We start from the raw sequence: 16,377 nt of genomic DNA, 5'->3' as shown, positions 1-16,377 counted from the left end.
CACCAACATCCTAGGAAGCTTTCTACAAGGATGAAATTTGGTTTAGCTAGGGATTCCTCGATATACATAAGGTACGTGAGGCCCATATCCATAGATGAAACTAAAAAGATGTCACACAGCCGAGAGGAGCGGTAACCCACTTCTTCTCTTTCACTTCTCAAGGGTATAAAGTTCCTTGAGGCTTAGCCCGAATGACAAAATCTTGATTCCAAGAGAGGTGTCTTTGGATTCACCTCCCGATCTTTATACTCCGCCAAAATGTTGGAGTTGAGGTCATCCCAAGGGGTGATGAAATCCCCAAGCAGGCCTCCTAAAAAGTGCAAAACAAGACCACATACATGATCTTGGTTTTTAAAAGACACGCGTTCATTCCAATTGATGATTTAGATTTTGTAATCTATGATTGAAGACACTTGTGATTATGACATACAATGTTCATTGCAATTTGACAACGTCGTCAACATAATGGAAATCGAGAGATCGTCAACATAAAAAATGCGAACGTCATTGAAAATGCGTCAAAACCATGCGATGTTCTTTGATTGTTAGGCATTCAAGATTGAGTGTGAGTTTGTTTTAAGCCCAAAACAAAGGTGTGTGAGATTTGATTGTCCAGCGCGCGCCCAAAGGCCCTCTACGTCAAGAGTTGTTCAATTTTAATGCCCAAATGAAGTGTTAGCGAGCCTAATGTGCATTCAAGGAATTTTTTAAGTTAGAAAAACTAATAAAAACACAAGTAAGTGAAGTTTGATCTTTGTGGAGCACTTAACACCCTCTTAGGTGGACCCATCCCTATAGATGGCACTGAGATTGCAACCAATGGTTAAATTGATGGGTGATCAAAGAGGGTGAATCCAACTACAAACTCACTTAGAGCATCTTTATTTGATTTTTATAATTTAGAAAGTTTCTAAAATGTAGATTATTTTTATGCCCAAAAGTTGAAGTGTGATGTATTGTAATGATTAATTGACCCTTTGCATTCAAGATTGGATTTGTTGTTTTAATCATGCATTCAAGAAAAATTTAATTTTAATCTATGGCACTCAAGAGTGATTTTAGCAACATGCATTCAAAGACAAATGATTAAACATTCAAGTTCATTTGAGCAACATGCATTCAAAGAAAAATGATTAAACATTCAAGTTCATTTTTTTAGCAACATGAGAACCTGCAAGAAACATGGTTAGTGGTTTCATATGTGCTCCAACCTGCAATGAGACAAAAAAAAGCAATTTGATTAGTCACCCAAAATATTCTAAAATGAAAGCTTAACTATGGAAAAAAAATTTAAAACTTTTTTGCTGTTTTTCCTATGCGTAAAAATGCTTAGAATGGTCTAAATCCTGTGGAACCACGAAAAGTCAAATTTTGATTTATACTCTTTAAAAAAAAAAAAAAAAAGTGCAGGAACTGATATGCTAAAATAGAAATGCAACATAAATAGTCAGAGATGATAGTTTATCAAGCCAAGATGCCAAACTGCAGAGACGCTGATCTACGGAGATGCCAATCTATGGAGATGACGGAGATCGAAGCGGAGACGATAGGTCGATTTTGCGGTGCAAAAAATAGGAGACGAGCAGAGACGCTAATTTGCGAAGACGACGGTACAGATTGGCGACAACGGAGACAACAGAATAGGAGAGGCGGCGGCGGAGACGACAGAGTAGGAGAGGCAACGATGGAGACGACAGTTTGATCTTTGGAGGCGGCGCAGACGACAGAAGCCAGGTGGAGACGTTGAAAATCGTAGATGCTGATCTGTGCAGACACCAAAATTCACAAATGACAGTTCAGGTTTTAGAGCAGACTACCAAAAAATAGGCGGAGATGTCGAAACTCGGAGACGACATTTTGAGTGGGCAAAGACGATAGTTGAGCTTTCGCAGACGACATTTTGTGCAAATGACAAGTGGAGATGCCAATCTGCGGAGACGACACTGTGCGAAATGAACCGACAAGTGCGGGTTTTTTCCAATTTTTTTTGTTTTCTTGATTATTTTCAGATTTTAAAGGGTATGTCTTTCTCTCTAGTGCGTCCTTCAACCTGCAGAAACAAGCAAAAACACCTTACACTCACTCAAACAACAACAAACCATTAGATTGTTAGTTTGTAAAAGCAAAATGTAGATTGAAATAGATGAAAAAAATGACCCATAGCGGGGTCCCACTGGGCGTGCCAAAATGTATACACTAATCTAATGTGCAAGAAATACTAATTCAATAAAAATATTTACACATTAAACTAACATAACATATATGAGAAACAAAGAGAAGACAAACTCAAATGAGAATGTGAGCTATGGATAGGCTCTCTCAATGAGATTGTTCTCTTATTTTTGGGATGTGTTTATTTATGGATTGGGGATGTATGTTCAAGTGCTCAAAATGGCTTCAATGGAGATGGGTAATAGCAAATTGGTAGCTTTGTGAGCTCTCAATTTGGAATTATAAGGGTATGGATATGAATTTTGGCTCTCAAAAGGGCATGATAACTTTAACTCAAGGATTGTATTTTTGAAATGGCTTGGGATGAGATTCAATTTATAGGCTAAAGGCTTGAGGGATGGAGGGCTAAGATGCAAGGAGAGATGAAGGCTTAAGGAGGGCTAGGATGCATTCAAAGGAGAGCACATGGATTGTGCTTATTTAGCACCAATGGGAAGGTGACACTTGTCACAAGGAGGATGAGTGTGAGAGGGTAGGGTAAAGGGTTGGTTAAAAGCATGATGAGTGGGGTTGAGTATGTAAGAGAGATGTAAGAGGAATGAGTGTGGAAGAGGGAAGAGTGTGGAAGATGGATGTAAGAGTCATGAGTGGGCTTGTAAGAGTCTTTTATGGTTTGTAAGAGCACTCATGGCTTGGTGGTTGGAATTTTTTGAAGAGGGGACTTTGATTTGGTTTAAGAAAGTCTTAAACTTGTTTAGAGAATGTGACAACATTAGGGGGTGGATTAGGCTTGAGTTTAGGATTAGATTAAGGATGTTAGAGATGTGCAAGTGGATGTCATTAATGAGGTTGGGTGAGTTAGTGGCTAAGCTTGGTTAGTATGGGTGGATGGGGTGGATTAGGCTAAATGGAGGATTAGGGATAAGTTAGGGGTTTTTGGATTTGAGGATTTTATTTATCAAATAGATTTATTTAATAAATGGGGATTTTTGAAATTAGATAGGGGAATAGGATTTAATTGATAAATAATAGGTTATTTGATTTATCAATTAAGACTATAGATGATTAATTAAATTAATCAGCTAGGGGATGGCAAAGGATTAACTAAATAGGAATTTAATTAATGATGCCTTTAGAGATAGCTAAATAGGATTACCGAAGTAGTGTAATCAAATTTAGGTGTCTACAAGTACAAGGCTGAGGTGACTGTGCTTTGCAACCCCTAGAAGATATCTTTGCCCATGCAAGACAAGTGAAGACTCTGAAGTGTGTCACAATCGGTTCAAAAGGAGTCTTGCCATCTAAGGCTGGATGAGGAGATCAATTAAGAATGTGAGTGGCACTACTAATTGCTTCGAATTCAAGTGATGGATCTAGAGACTTGGCTTGTATCATGCAACTTGCCATAGACTTAAGAGTGTAGATCCTCAATGCTACAACATCTATCTTATGCGGACTGAATGCTGATGGATTTTGAAGATCAATTCCCTCAAGCCTACAAAAGTCTTTAGGTCTTCTATTCACATACATGCTTCCATTGTCCATTCGTAGAACTTTGATGTATTTCCTGGATTTCCATTCAACATGAGTCTTCGAGGCTAGAAACTTGTCCAACACTTCATTCTTATTATTAAGAAAGTAGACCCAAGTGTATCTTGAAAAGTCATCAATGAAAGTCAGTATTTAGTGACCTTGGTTGAGTGCAAAAGGACTTGCTAATACCATGTGAACCATCTGTAGAACACTTGGTGCTCTTGAAGACTTCCCTCTCTGTAACTTTCCTGTTGGATGCATATCCACTAAATCTATTAAACATTCACCTTTGGAAAAGTTGATTTGGGGTAGACCTTTGACCATTCTATTTGTGCAAAGTTGTTGAAGGTAACAAAAATCAAGATGACCATACCGCTCATGCCATAATTGCACTGTTGAATTTGATTGAGATTACAAGGCCTTTGAAGGAGACTTGGGTACAAAATGGGAGAAAGAGTACAACCTTTTGTTATGATTCACTTTCCCCACTGCAACCAAGGAATCATCCTTAAGACTATGCACCTATACTAAGTTTGGAAGGAACTCAACTCTATGTCCATCTCCAAGGTGAGTGATTTGGTAGATTGAGAGGAGATTTGAACTTAGGTTTGGAACACAGGGAACATTTTGAAACTCTCCATTTTTCATTTCCACATTTCCTTTCCCTTCAACTTCCATTTTGGTATCATCTCCCACGAAGATGTGTTGTACCTTTGATTGCTTCATTGAAGAAAAATTGTCCTTTGAAGAACCCATGTGATAAGAAGCACCTAAGTCAAGGATCCATTCCTTTGAAGAAATAGAATTCACCATGAGTGCTTGCCCTTTGCCCTTAGAATTTGAAGAAGACCCTTTATCCTTATAAGAATTAGGCAATGGAACATTATGTTTCTTCATGATGTTGGTCAACTCATCAATCTTTTTAAGATAACACTCATGTTCATCATGACCTGATTTCTTGCAATAAGCGCACTTCTTATCCTCCTTATTGTTGTCCCCTTTCTTGTTGGAATTTGAGGACTTGCCTTGTTGATTGGATTGCATGGTGTTGTCTTTTTTGCATACTCTGATTTGTTCTTCCACTTCTTCTTAGCCTTTCCTTTAGTTGAAGATTGTCCAGCTAAATTTTGAGAACCCTCATTGTTGGCCACCAATGCTTTAGACTTAGTGATTTGAGAATTCCCATTAATTTCAACTTCTTTTCTTTTGTATCCAACAGATCGGCATATTCATCAAAAGTGACTTTCTTATAAGAAGACCCTAGTGTAGTCTTAGAGGTGTTAAAAGAAGATACAAATGTGGAATACTCTGATGATAGCTTGTTATGTATGAGATAGATCAATCTACCATCTTTAATAGAACTCCCAAAATGAATATGCTTTGTCCATAGTTCATTCAACTTGATGATGAAATCCTATATAGAATCAAGTGACTTAGGATCTAAGGAGACAAGCTCAACTTCAATTTTGAAAACATCCTCCTCAGACACTTTACCATATAGGTTTTCGAGGGTATCCCAAGCTTCCTTGGATGTAGAACACTTCTTAATTTGATACATGATCTTATCATCAACCCCCAAACATATATCACCTAGGGCTTTCCTATCCATTGCTACCCAAGCTAAAATATCACTTTCTAATACCTTATCACCTGCTAGTTTAAGAAGAGTACCATCTACATATTGTGAAACTCCATTATGCATTAAGTGATACCACATTTTGATGGACTATGTAGCATAGCTATGTGGAGTTAATTTTGGAAACTTAAAATTTTCCATAATGCAGAAAATGAAAGAAAATTGCAAAAAAGAGAGAACACAACACCAAGAACACCCTCCCTTTTCACTAAATCAAGAAACCCCCCCAAAATATTTTGGCACTTTATTAGTAGTGTGATTAAAATGGGCCACTTGCCAATTTTGGCCTTCATAGACTTCTAATTTTGCTTGTTACAACCTCTTTATAATGTGATACAATTCTAAAGCAATACAAAGTAAAGAAAGGTCCTAGTCTTGAAAGTGACACTTTTGTCCACACAACCCTACAATTTGATAGTAAATCTAGAAAGTAGATAACAAATAACACATTTTCAAAAAAAAGGAACCTATTTTTGACTCCAGATGTGCCCATACAGAACGTTTGAAGTTGCAAAATGCAAGATTATGTAGGTACAGTCACCAAAAATTGCAAATTTTGACAAATCATTGCACCAAAACCAGAAAAGAGCTACATCACTAAAAAATTTAGAAAATTCTACCCAATTTCAAAAAAAATTGCACCTGATTTGGAGTCTAGATATCTGAGTTATGGCCTCCCAAAGTTGGACTGCAAAATCAAAAATCAATCTAGAGAGGGGTTGCACCAGCAAAAGATGGGATTAAATTTGATGGTCATTCAGTTGTCATAGTAGTTCAAATTTGGCCAAGAATGACATTCAGATGGCCACCAAATTTAGGCTAGTAAAAAAGATGATGTCAGCATACCCAAAGCCTGTGATGATGTTAGCATGATGCCATGATGATGTTAGCATATACGGATCCATACGACCATATTGTATGGACTATATCGACAGGGCAAGAAAAAAATGACATGTCTAGGTATGTCTGCTAACTGGTCTGTACGATTTCCATTGACGTGTTGACAACATGGCACTATACGATTGTTGATTTGCTGTGTGGCAGTATTGACATGGACTACCATGTGGATAGCTACAGACATGGTGTGGCTCAATGAAAGGATGCCATGTGTAATTGTACTAGTGTGTGGTGCAGTCTACATGGCGCAAGACTGACATGTGTTCAATTGTGTAGACTGTCTTCACCACATGTCTTTGTTACAGAAGTCGTGTGGTCAGCGATGTGTCACAGGGTCATTCGCTAGATTTTAATAGTGATCGTCAGAGGTTTGAGTGAATATTCACTACCTGCCAGAATATTCGTGTAGGCAAGATGTCAAAAATGATGCTGAAACCTTTGCTCACGTGTGGGGGTTTTTAAATTTTAGTCGTCAGGCTTTATGTTTTCCTGTGGTGAAATTTTGGCTTTCCTTCACTGAGGTCACTAATTTTTCTTTGATTAGTCCCACATTTGTGGTGACTTCGGCTATAGTGATAAATAAAAAGAAAAGCCCACTTCAATTGCTTCAAATATAGGGCTACTGGTGTAGAAAGGGGCCCACCGAAAGGTGAGGCTGGCTGGATGAGCTCTGCCGCTGGTGGTAGTATATGATTTCCAAATTTTAGAGAGAGGGCCACCAGTTGATCTTGCTCACTAGATTTAGCACGATGAAATTTGACTATACTGTCCACAGATTAAATAGATTCCCTTCAAAAATAAATTTTTTTTTTTGAAATTGTAGAGCCAGAGTTTTATTGCTCTGATACCATGTAAGAATTTGCCTTAGCGAAAAATTCACCCAAGACCAATGAACTCAAATGCAAGCACAATAGTAGACCAAAGAGAGAGTATGATCAGAATGACAATATATTCATTCAATATGCCATATGCAAGTACACTAGGAGTGCCTGTATATAAAGGCCTCTGGAGAGCTTCTAGAATGCATAGAAGTTAGCATCATGATAAGTCATACAATGAGGCACATGTCCACCAGATATGGGTTATCCTCCATTAAGCACATAATTAAGTGCGATGATGTGAGGATAAGCCTACAATGGTGTATCATGCAAATCAGTGTTGTAGACAACATGTGCTAAAAAGGGAGTGTGAATAACTGTGTTGTCTACATGACAACTCAATGAATGATGCAAACTCCAGTGTTGTAGACACCATGTGCATAATTAGAGTTGTGTACTTTTGTGTTGTCAACATGACAACTCATGAGAGTACACAAAATCCTAAGTGTCTCACATAAAATAATAATAAAATAATGCATTAACCTAAGTAAACTTAAGTAAGTGTAAATAGCAAATACTTATTTACACCAACAAGGAGCATAATTTTAAATAAGTGCAAAGAGTGATTATTATTTTAAAGTGATAGAAAGGTATTATAAAGACAAAATAAAATCTTCTCTTGTGATCCCATTTAGATCCCACATAGATACAATTCCATCGGAGACCCCATCGGCTTCACCATAATAGAAATATGACCCCAAGCAAGTTTTGTTGGAAATAGAGGAAAAAACTTGAAAAGTTATTTTCACTTCCTAAATGAGGACATCAAATTTTAGTCTAAAATATACCACCTCAATGAAAATTATTTTTGAGGACTATTTTGTCCCCTCATATTCCAATATTGAAACTTCATTTTCTACTTTGATAGGTCACATATGGGTAGATTTCCTATCATTGGAAATTTCCCTAGTGGTTTATTTCTTCCTTAACACCCTCTCTAATGATCCAAATCTCTTGTTTTAGGGTCCACATTAATTTTATTGGTTCTCGTCTTTCTTTTTTAGGTGTTTCATTTGTTCATATCCCCATTAAATCAAGGGAATTATTTTCCATTAAGGGAAGAGATTAGCACCTTGGTAATTTATTCAATCATTATATCATTAATAGATTTTGGCTTGGTTTAATAGGGGTACATCTAGGATCGTATTGTTATGAGATCTTAGTCACTTTTTAACAATACTTTCCAAACTAGGGGATTTTTTTTTCCAAAATAAGGGGAATGAGAAGAGCAACATTTTCTTCTCTAATGCCAGTGTGTTCACCTAAAACAATATATTCATGGTTTTAGCACCACGTGGTTATATTTTTGTTAGAAAATTGTTCAATTCTCCCCTCAAGATTTGTGACAAGGGTTTAACTGCCTCCTATGTGCTATAATTTGAGTGGTTGTATTAGGCATTGATAGATTGATCTTTTGGTACAATGACAACCCCATTCTAATAAGTGGAATCAGAGCTTAGTCATAGGTTTGAATCCTCAGACCCTTGAGTAATGCTGAGGGGGAGATTGTTAGATATTTTTTTAGTGTTCCCCTTGGGATTTGTGACAAGGGCTTAACCTCCTCTTATGTACTATAAGTTGATTGGTTGTATCAGACATTGATAGATCATTCTTTTGGTACAATGATAACCCCATTTTAACAATTTCCCCATCCTTAAGGGTATCTAGGGGTCCCAACTACATAACCTTATTATCTTGGATAACATGACCCATGGATTTGAGCAAGTTAGACACATTTTGAATAAAAGGGTAACCTTTGACACCCACAAGAGTTGAGTTTCATTTTTGAAGCTAGAGAAAGCCTAGAGGGTTAGTCACTATTGGTGAGGATATTTTTACCTTCATTTTAGAGTCCTTTAGTTATAGGATCTTTGTAATCTACAATGGTGTGACTATGATTGGCACACCTTTGACAAAAAATAATTACATTATCATAAACAAGCAATTGGGTCCATTTGTGCCATTTTTACTTTAAGGTAATGAAATTAGGGAGGGAATTTTTTCTATAAATATTAATAAATAAATGGGAGAAAACTAACCTTGACTTAGCAAGGGTTATAGTATGGGGAGTAGCATATTGACCAAAAGAATCTCCCACCCAACAAGAGATTTTATCATCTCATAACTCAAGTAGTAAGCTAGGTAGGGATACCCAAATTGGGGGTAAATTATTCAACTCAATAGAAGGACCAAAACTAGGCTTCCACTTCTCTAAGGAAAGAGATTGTTTTTTATAAGCCCAAGCACCAAAGAGACAAAAAATGAGGTCTTCTTTACAAGTAAATCTAAAAAGGAATAGGCCTCGAGGCATGGCTAAAATATTGACACTTCCTTTGAGTTTTCGCTGACTAACATCTTAGATTTAGACCTTGTCTCTTGTGGGTATAAATGAAAATAAATTCCCTACCAATGACAAGTGCATCATAGAAATGGTCTTGTCCACCATCGTCTATGAAAGAAAGACTTTATTTCCATCCTCTATTTGTGGAACTTTTAGCAAGAATGAGTCAAGATCGTTATTATGCAATCCCACCACAACATCCTTTCAATTAGTATTAGGGGGCCCATTTATAGCATATTCATGATTGATGGTGGAAGTGCAGGCCCAAAAAATTCCAATCAAGGTAACATAAAAAGAAGTTTTGACCCCAACAAAGACATTAATAGACACACCATGCTCTTTGATAGAAGGGATCTTGGTTGTACCCCGTGGGGGGTTAGGATAAGGGAACACAAAATCCATCCCCAAAAAATTCCATGATTGAAATAAATTTGTGAATAGGAGGGAAAAAAGTAGAAGGAACCTAGGAGTTGTAAAATGATATTCAAGCTAACATGTAAGTAGGTGAAGAGGAACCTTCAATGCTAGAATATAATTCTCTATGACGTCTCTATTAATCTCCATAGACACAGTGATTCTTTTAGAATTTGTAACAAACAATTACACAAATAATACTTGGTAATGAATTTTCCATTAAAATGGGTACTGCAAAAAAAAATACAAATTGTCCAAATTATGTAAGAAATAAGAGTTTGGTTCAATCAATATAAGTAATTATGTGAAAAAGTGATATTTAAGAAATGTGAAATACCATATCATATGAATATTGTTCAAATATTTTGTCAACCTTGAAGGACAAGAAAAGTTTTTTGTTTTTGAATTTATCAATGTTATCATATAATTAATACTTTGTAGGTAAACATTCTAATCAATCTTTGTACATATAATTGTTTTAATAGGTTAACTTCTTTAATATTATGGTTTATTTTTTAAAGTTTTGAAACTAAATTGTAAAATATATAAGTTTTTGTATTGAAAAGGGTTTTTAATTTATTTTATTATGAATGATCTATAATTTTAGATTGCATAGATGTAAATAGTTTAATTTGAAAATTCTAATATCTTTTTGTTGTTGTGATTGTTGGATTCTTGATTAGTATTACAATTGGTTAGCAGATCAATCAGGCTATCCTCATCTTGAAGAATGGAAGAAGGAAATTTGTATTGCTACACTTATTAATGCCAATTCTAATCTTGACACATTTCGAGATACTTGGTTTGACCAAGAATGGCTTGAATTAGCTCTCTCAATTTAATAAAAAAATATTTTACAATCAAATATTTTTTTATAACTGAAATAATATTATAAAATATTATTTTTATGTATCCTGATATTTATTAGTATTATGAACTATGTATCATTTACTTTTATTATTAATATAAAAATGGTCTCAATTGCTTTGACCAATTTTGTTAAAAATTTATTATATATAGTTTGAATATATAAAATATTTATTTCTAAATCACAAAATAATACACAAGATTTTTGTATATTCAAGATCTATTTTATTATATTTTTTATCAATGAAAATATTTAATATTTTATTAATATACATAGAAATTTACATGTAGAGAAAAAATAATAATAATCAAAATAGCTATCTCGAACCACCCTTCCAAAACCATCATATCCCTAGCAATACCACACACAAAATAGACTATTGCCATAACCAAATTTAATGCTATTCTATGCAAACATTAACCAACTTGATTATATGAAAATAAGAATTTACACAAATCCATATGAATGCATGAAGTTTAAATGAGACTTGTGCAAATAAGAATAAATTTTTTTTAAAGATTTTTAATAACAAAAACCAAAAACTTCATGTGAAGGGGTTTTGGCCTTGGAAGGCAATTTTGTTCCCTTATTTCTTTGTATTTTACACTTTTACAAGTTCACTTAAGTAGAATCCTCTCAAATCATAGATTAAATATAACTCTTGTTTATTCATTTTCTTTGCTTCAACCAAAACTGTCACTTCCCTCTCATGCAACTTCTCTAAGAGAAACTCCCATTCCACTCAAGCCTCTTTGCTACAATCCCCCCATGATAATTTGGAACTATATACAAAAAAGGGGTGAGTTCATCCTCCTTTGCATTGACATATTAAAAAATAATTTCCCTATTACCATTCCATTTTCCCAATATCATTGAGCCCGACATTGTCCTCAAGATGAATACCCACTAGTCATTTATGAATTCTTTGATTACCCATTCCACTTCCTCTTTGATTTTAAACTCGAATATGCAAGCCAAAAAACATTGATACAATATCAACATTCACCTAATATCATTTTTTAATCTTTATACATTCTTCATATAGGATGAGATCTAGAATCTTGAAGAATATTTAATCACAAATTTTGAAAACATCTTTCATCTACTTCCTTAATATATAGCCCATAAACTATAGTAATTTCTTCACCATTAAATTAGTTTAGTATGCCTCCATAATTCTAGGTACTCCTACAAACCTCGACTTATCCATTCTTATAAATCTGTATGTAAAAATGATAATATTAATACTTTTAAAGGTCAAAATGCTCCTAAATAAATTCTACATAATAAATGGATTCTATCCCGACTATCACCACATTCATCTATGCAACATTTGAAATTCAAAAGCCTATTTGAATAATTCCACCTATCATATCAATTGCGAATCTCAACAATGGTATTAGAATTGAGGCAAGAACCTACAACACAATGGTAAATTGTGAGCCTCTTATGTAAGAGGTCTTCGGTTCAAATCTACTTGAGCACTTAAAAAATAATAATAACTTAATTATAACACAATAATTAATCATGGCTTTGGCCTCTTACTAATAAAAAAATAATAATGGTATTATAATTTGATGGAATTTCCCACTTGGACAATATGTCTGTCAGATCATTTCTATGTGAGAAGTTTTAAAATCTTGTAAATTACCCAATAATTTACATGTAGAATTAATGAATCCCTTATGTTCCAAGCTGGTAACTCAACTTTAGTTATTCATGAAGATCATCAAATCAGCCCTTAGTGGATTTTTAATGCCATTTTTTCTCATCTACAAGCCTCCTTCATATGTCACTTAAGCTTCAACTATTTTGTTTGAGCTATACTATAATATATTTTGTGTCATTTTTTCAAATAATATTCTTGAAATATTTTTCCATGAAGACAATACTATAGGGGATTAGGCTAGCCTTTAAATCCTATCAAACTTGACTTTAATCAATCCTTTTGGAATGTGATGTTTTTGTTGTTACTATTGTCATTGATCTTAATATATGTGATCCAATTTGGTGTACTCAAGATTTTGTATAGTGATGATATATATTTGTTTATGTTTTCCCTACTCTCACTCATTTTGAAACATAATTTGATACACTCTTTTTGGTCCATACCAATTTAAAAATTGTTTAGCATGCTTTGGAACATAATTTTCTTTATAGCATATATATTTTATTTTTTAGCTCTAGGTATCATTGTGAATGCACAACATATTTTTTTGAGAAAGAAAGTATTGTGTGGTCCATGTTTTATTCCTATTTACATTAGAAATATTTTGTGGTGACCTATTTTATTTTATTTTTGGTTGTTCTATAAATTTAAATAGAGACATATCATGGTATAAGTAAAAAATTAATAATTTGATGATGTATGCAAGCATGATGAATGCAAACATGACAAGGGAAAATTTGGATATTCCAAAGTATATGAAATTATGTGACCAGAGGTAGATGATCTTTAGGTTATTCCAATATTTTATGTGGTGATAGTTATTTTTAGTTGTAGATTAATATTATTATTCTTCTAGTAGTGTGCATTTTTGTATCAGAAATGATCGAAGTCTACTTTTGGTCATCATATCTAAATAATTAGCCCACTCATAGTGACCGATAGTTATACCGAGTGATCTGCTAATAAGCACCTATCAAAATCACCTTAACTAGTATTTTCCATTGAGAAAATTCTATAAGGTTGTCATTTTTTTCCAAAAATCTTATACTAAATAATGTCTATATTGGTTGGATTTCTATCGTTTATTGGCTACATATAAACATTTAGGTTATGTATATAAAAAAATAGTATATGTAGTTGTGGGATATGATGTTGAGTATACTTGTTCTTATTATATAAATATATTTTTTGGTACATCACTATATTCTAGTGCCTGTAGAAGAATGATGCTTTAGATGGCTATTTTTGACTACTAAGTTTTAAAGTTCATCTAGGTATCTATGATACTTAGATATTCAAGCACAATGGATTATAGTCAACACGATCAGTCACCATCATTATGACACAACTAAGAAAGACACGATTTACACTACAATGTGATTGATACTCTAATGAAGTGAAAAAGAGAAGAAAAGATATATAGAATATACCTAGGCTAGCTTAGACTAGTCGAGATACCAATTTAGACCCTATGACATAGGTTTTGTGAGTTATTCATGAAAAAATTAGACACATGATTCAAAATTCGAAAGCATTTTGTTTTGGATGGGATATTTTTAGGGTTATGACACATAGAGAAGAGAAAATGCATTTATAGTATTTAAGTTTCATTTAAAAAATTATAGGAGACATAGAATGTATATAAGTATGGATTATAGTATTACAAAACATAAGAAGTGATAGAGTGAAACTCAAGAAATAGTTGAGAAGAAATAGAATGAGAAGCCACCATAGAATTGGTTCACTGTAGATAGGGCCAAGAAAAGATGGAATGTGGTAATACAAAAGATACCACAATTATTGCCAACATGGCAAGAGAAGACTAGGAAATCATCTTGTTATACATTGGAGATATACTAGGAAAGGTGTTCCATATCGGTTAGATCTATATTTGATTATCTTCTAATCATTTTAATCATCTTGTAAGCTCTTAATTAAGCATGTTAGAAATCATATTCTAAGTCCTCTAAAAAGGTACCTCAAATAAGGAGAGTTTAAATCCTTTAAAAATTTAACCTTAATAGACTATTGTAATCCTAACATGGATGTGTTCTCAAAAGGAACAAGTTGTACCTCCTAATAGGGAAACCTTATTAGAAATCAAAGCTCACCAAGATAACTGAGATGGGATGGGTGAATCAATTATTTGATCAACACAAATTTTATCAACCTTATCAAACCTTAAACATGTGATGAATATAAACTAAAACCATAAGAAGATACACATACACAATAACACCAGATATGTTAACTAGGGAAACCCTTGATCAGAGAAAAAAACCAATGATGATGGTACTATTGGAAATATAAGAGGAGTAACTGAGAGGGGAGGGGTGAATCAGTTACTACTAAAATAAATCCTAGATCCCTTAGATGTCAGTACAAAATACAAACTGAAAATTGAATACTGTTGATACTCCATAAACACACACAAAATGCTATAACTTTGTAATTACTGGATGTGCTCGGTAAATGCTAAATATACAATCTTTAGATGTTATCTATGATTACCATTAATTTAACTTAGTTGCAAACACATAAAAGAAAATAGCATGAACACATTTGACACCAAGATTTAACATGGAAACCCAATTTGGGAAAAACCACCAATTGCAACTAGTTACTGTTTTCACTCTTCTAAAGTGAGCTCTATTAAGAGCCAACCCTGTTAAAGATTACAAAACACATTGTTAGGTTTGAACCTGTTAAAGGATTTAATCACCCTGTTAGGAGTGGACTTGTTAGAGGTCTTGAGACAATTCAATAGAAATGCCACCTTGTTAGAGGATTTACAAATAGCTGTTAAGCCAACTTTGTTAAGAAATTTAGACCATTGCTACAATGGTTAGAGAGTAACAATGAGATGACTTGATCTGAATGCAACTAAATTGTTGATTACAGATATATTTTCTAGCTTGTACTTGATCCTTCCTGATTGAATATAACTTTTCTGCTCCACAAGGATATTCTACTTATCCTTCAAATTCACTTCCTCTTATCATTAATTCTTCAACAACATCTTCATACTTGCAAATTCATACTTTGAAACCACAACTTGACCTTATACTTATATCTTCCATATTGTCAAGTTGGCTCAAGGGTATGTGCATGATCATGGTGTGCCAAAAAGCTCTAATGTTTTTTCACCTATCCAGGTACCAAACTTGGAAAGCAAGGCCTAAACCTTATCGGATATCTGATTTAATATTGGATACCTAATATTATGTTGGATATCCGATATAATTTCAGATACCCGATAACGAGTACTTAAAAATATAGAGTATGAAATATATAAAGTAATATGAAATAATAAATTAGTTATTACATTATATAATTATAAAATAATAAATATATAATATTATTTATAAAGATTAATATTTTTATATTTTGAAAATCATAATATAATATAATAGTATAAATTATAATATAATATAATAGTATAATATGATATAATATAATAGTATAATATAATATAATATAATATAATATAATATAATTTTATAATATAATATAATATAATATAATTTTATAATATAATATAATATAATATTATAATATAATATAATATTATAATTAATATAATATAATATATATAATAGTGTAATATAATACAAACATAATATTTATTTTTGACTTGCGGGGTGTTTGAAAAAAGACAACCCGTGGGTAGTGTCAAATATCGGGTTGATCTTTTCTTTTTTTTAATAACAGTGTCTTTTTGGGTATTCGATATTATATTGGATACCCAAAAAATCATGTATTTGATATAATATCAGATACCCGAAAAGTGACAATGTTATTTATATATATATATAAAAGCAACCCATGGGTTGTTTGCACAGTCGTATATATATATTTTTAGCGTGGATATCCATTTTACTATCAGATACGTGATAATAGGTTAGTTTTTTTTTTTTTTTTTAATGAATTTTAATATAAATTTAATAAATTTTATTATAAAATTGTTAG

The 16,377-nt window shown here is 33.3% G+C and overlaps 1 protein-coding gene across 1 annotated transcript in view; it reads left to right on the top strand.

The window, feature by feature from the left end:
- LOC149564525 (flavin-containing monooxygenase FMO GS-OX-like 9) overlaps positions 1-10,713 on the top strand; it is a 45,207-nt gene extending 34,494 nt beyond the window's left edge. Inside the window, exon 7 of the mRNA XM_089816195.1 lies at positions 10,555-10,713. Within this exon, the coding sequence (XP_089672321.1) occupies positions 10,555-10,713 (159 nt within the window). The remainder of the gene's footprint in view (positions 1-10,554) is intronic.
- The last annotated feature ends 5,664 nt before the right edge of the window (positions 10,714-16,377 follow it).

This window comes from Cupressus sempervirens, chromosome 3, assembly GCF_028749045.1.
Source record: "Cupressus sempervirens isolate cs-2001-9-10 chromosome 3, ASM2874904v1, whole genome shotgun sequence".
NCBI classification, from domain to species: Eukaryota; Viridiplantae; Streptophyta; class Pinopsida; order Cupressales; family Cupressaceae; genus Cupressus; species Cupressus sempervirens.
The sequence above is the reverse complement of the archived record's forward strand: the minus strand, read 5'-3'. Positions and strand labels throughout refer to the sequence as shown.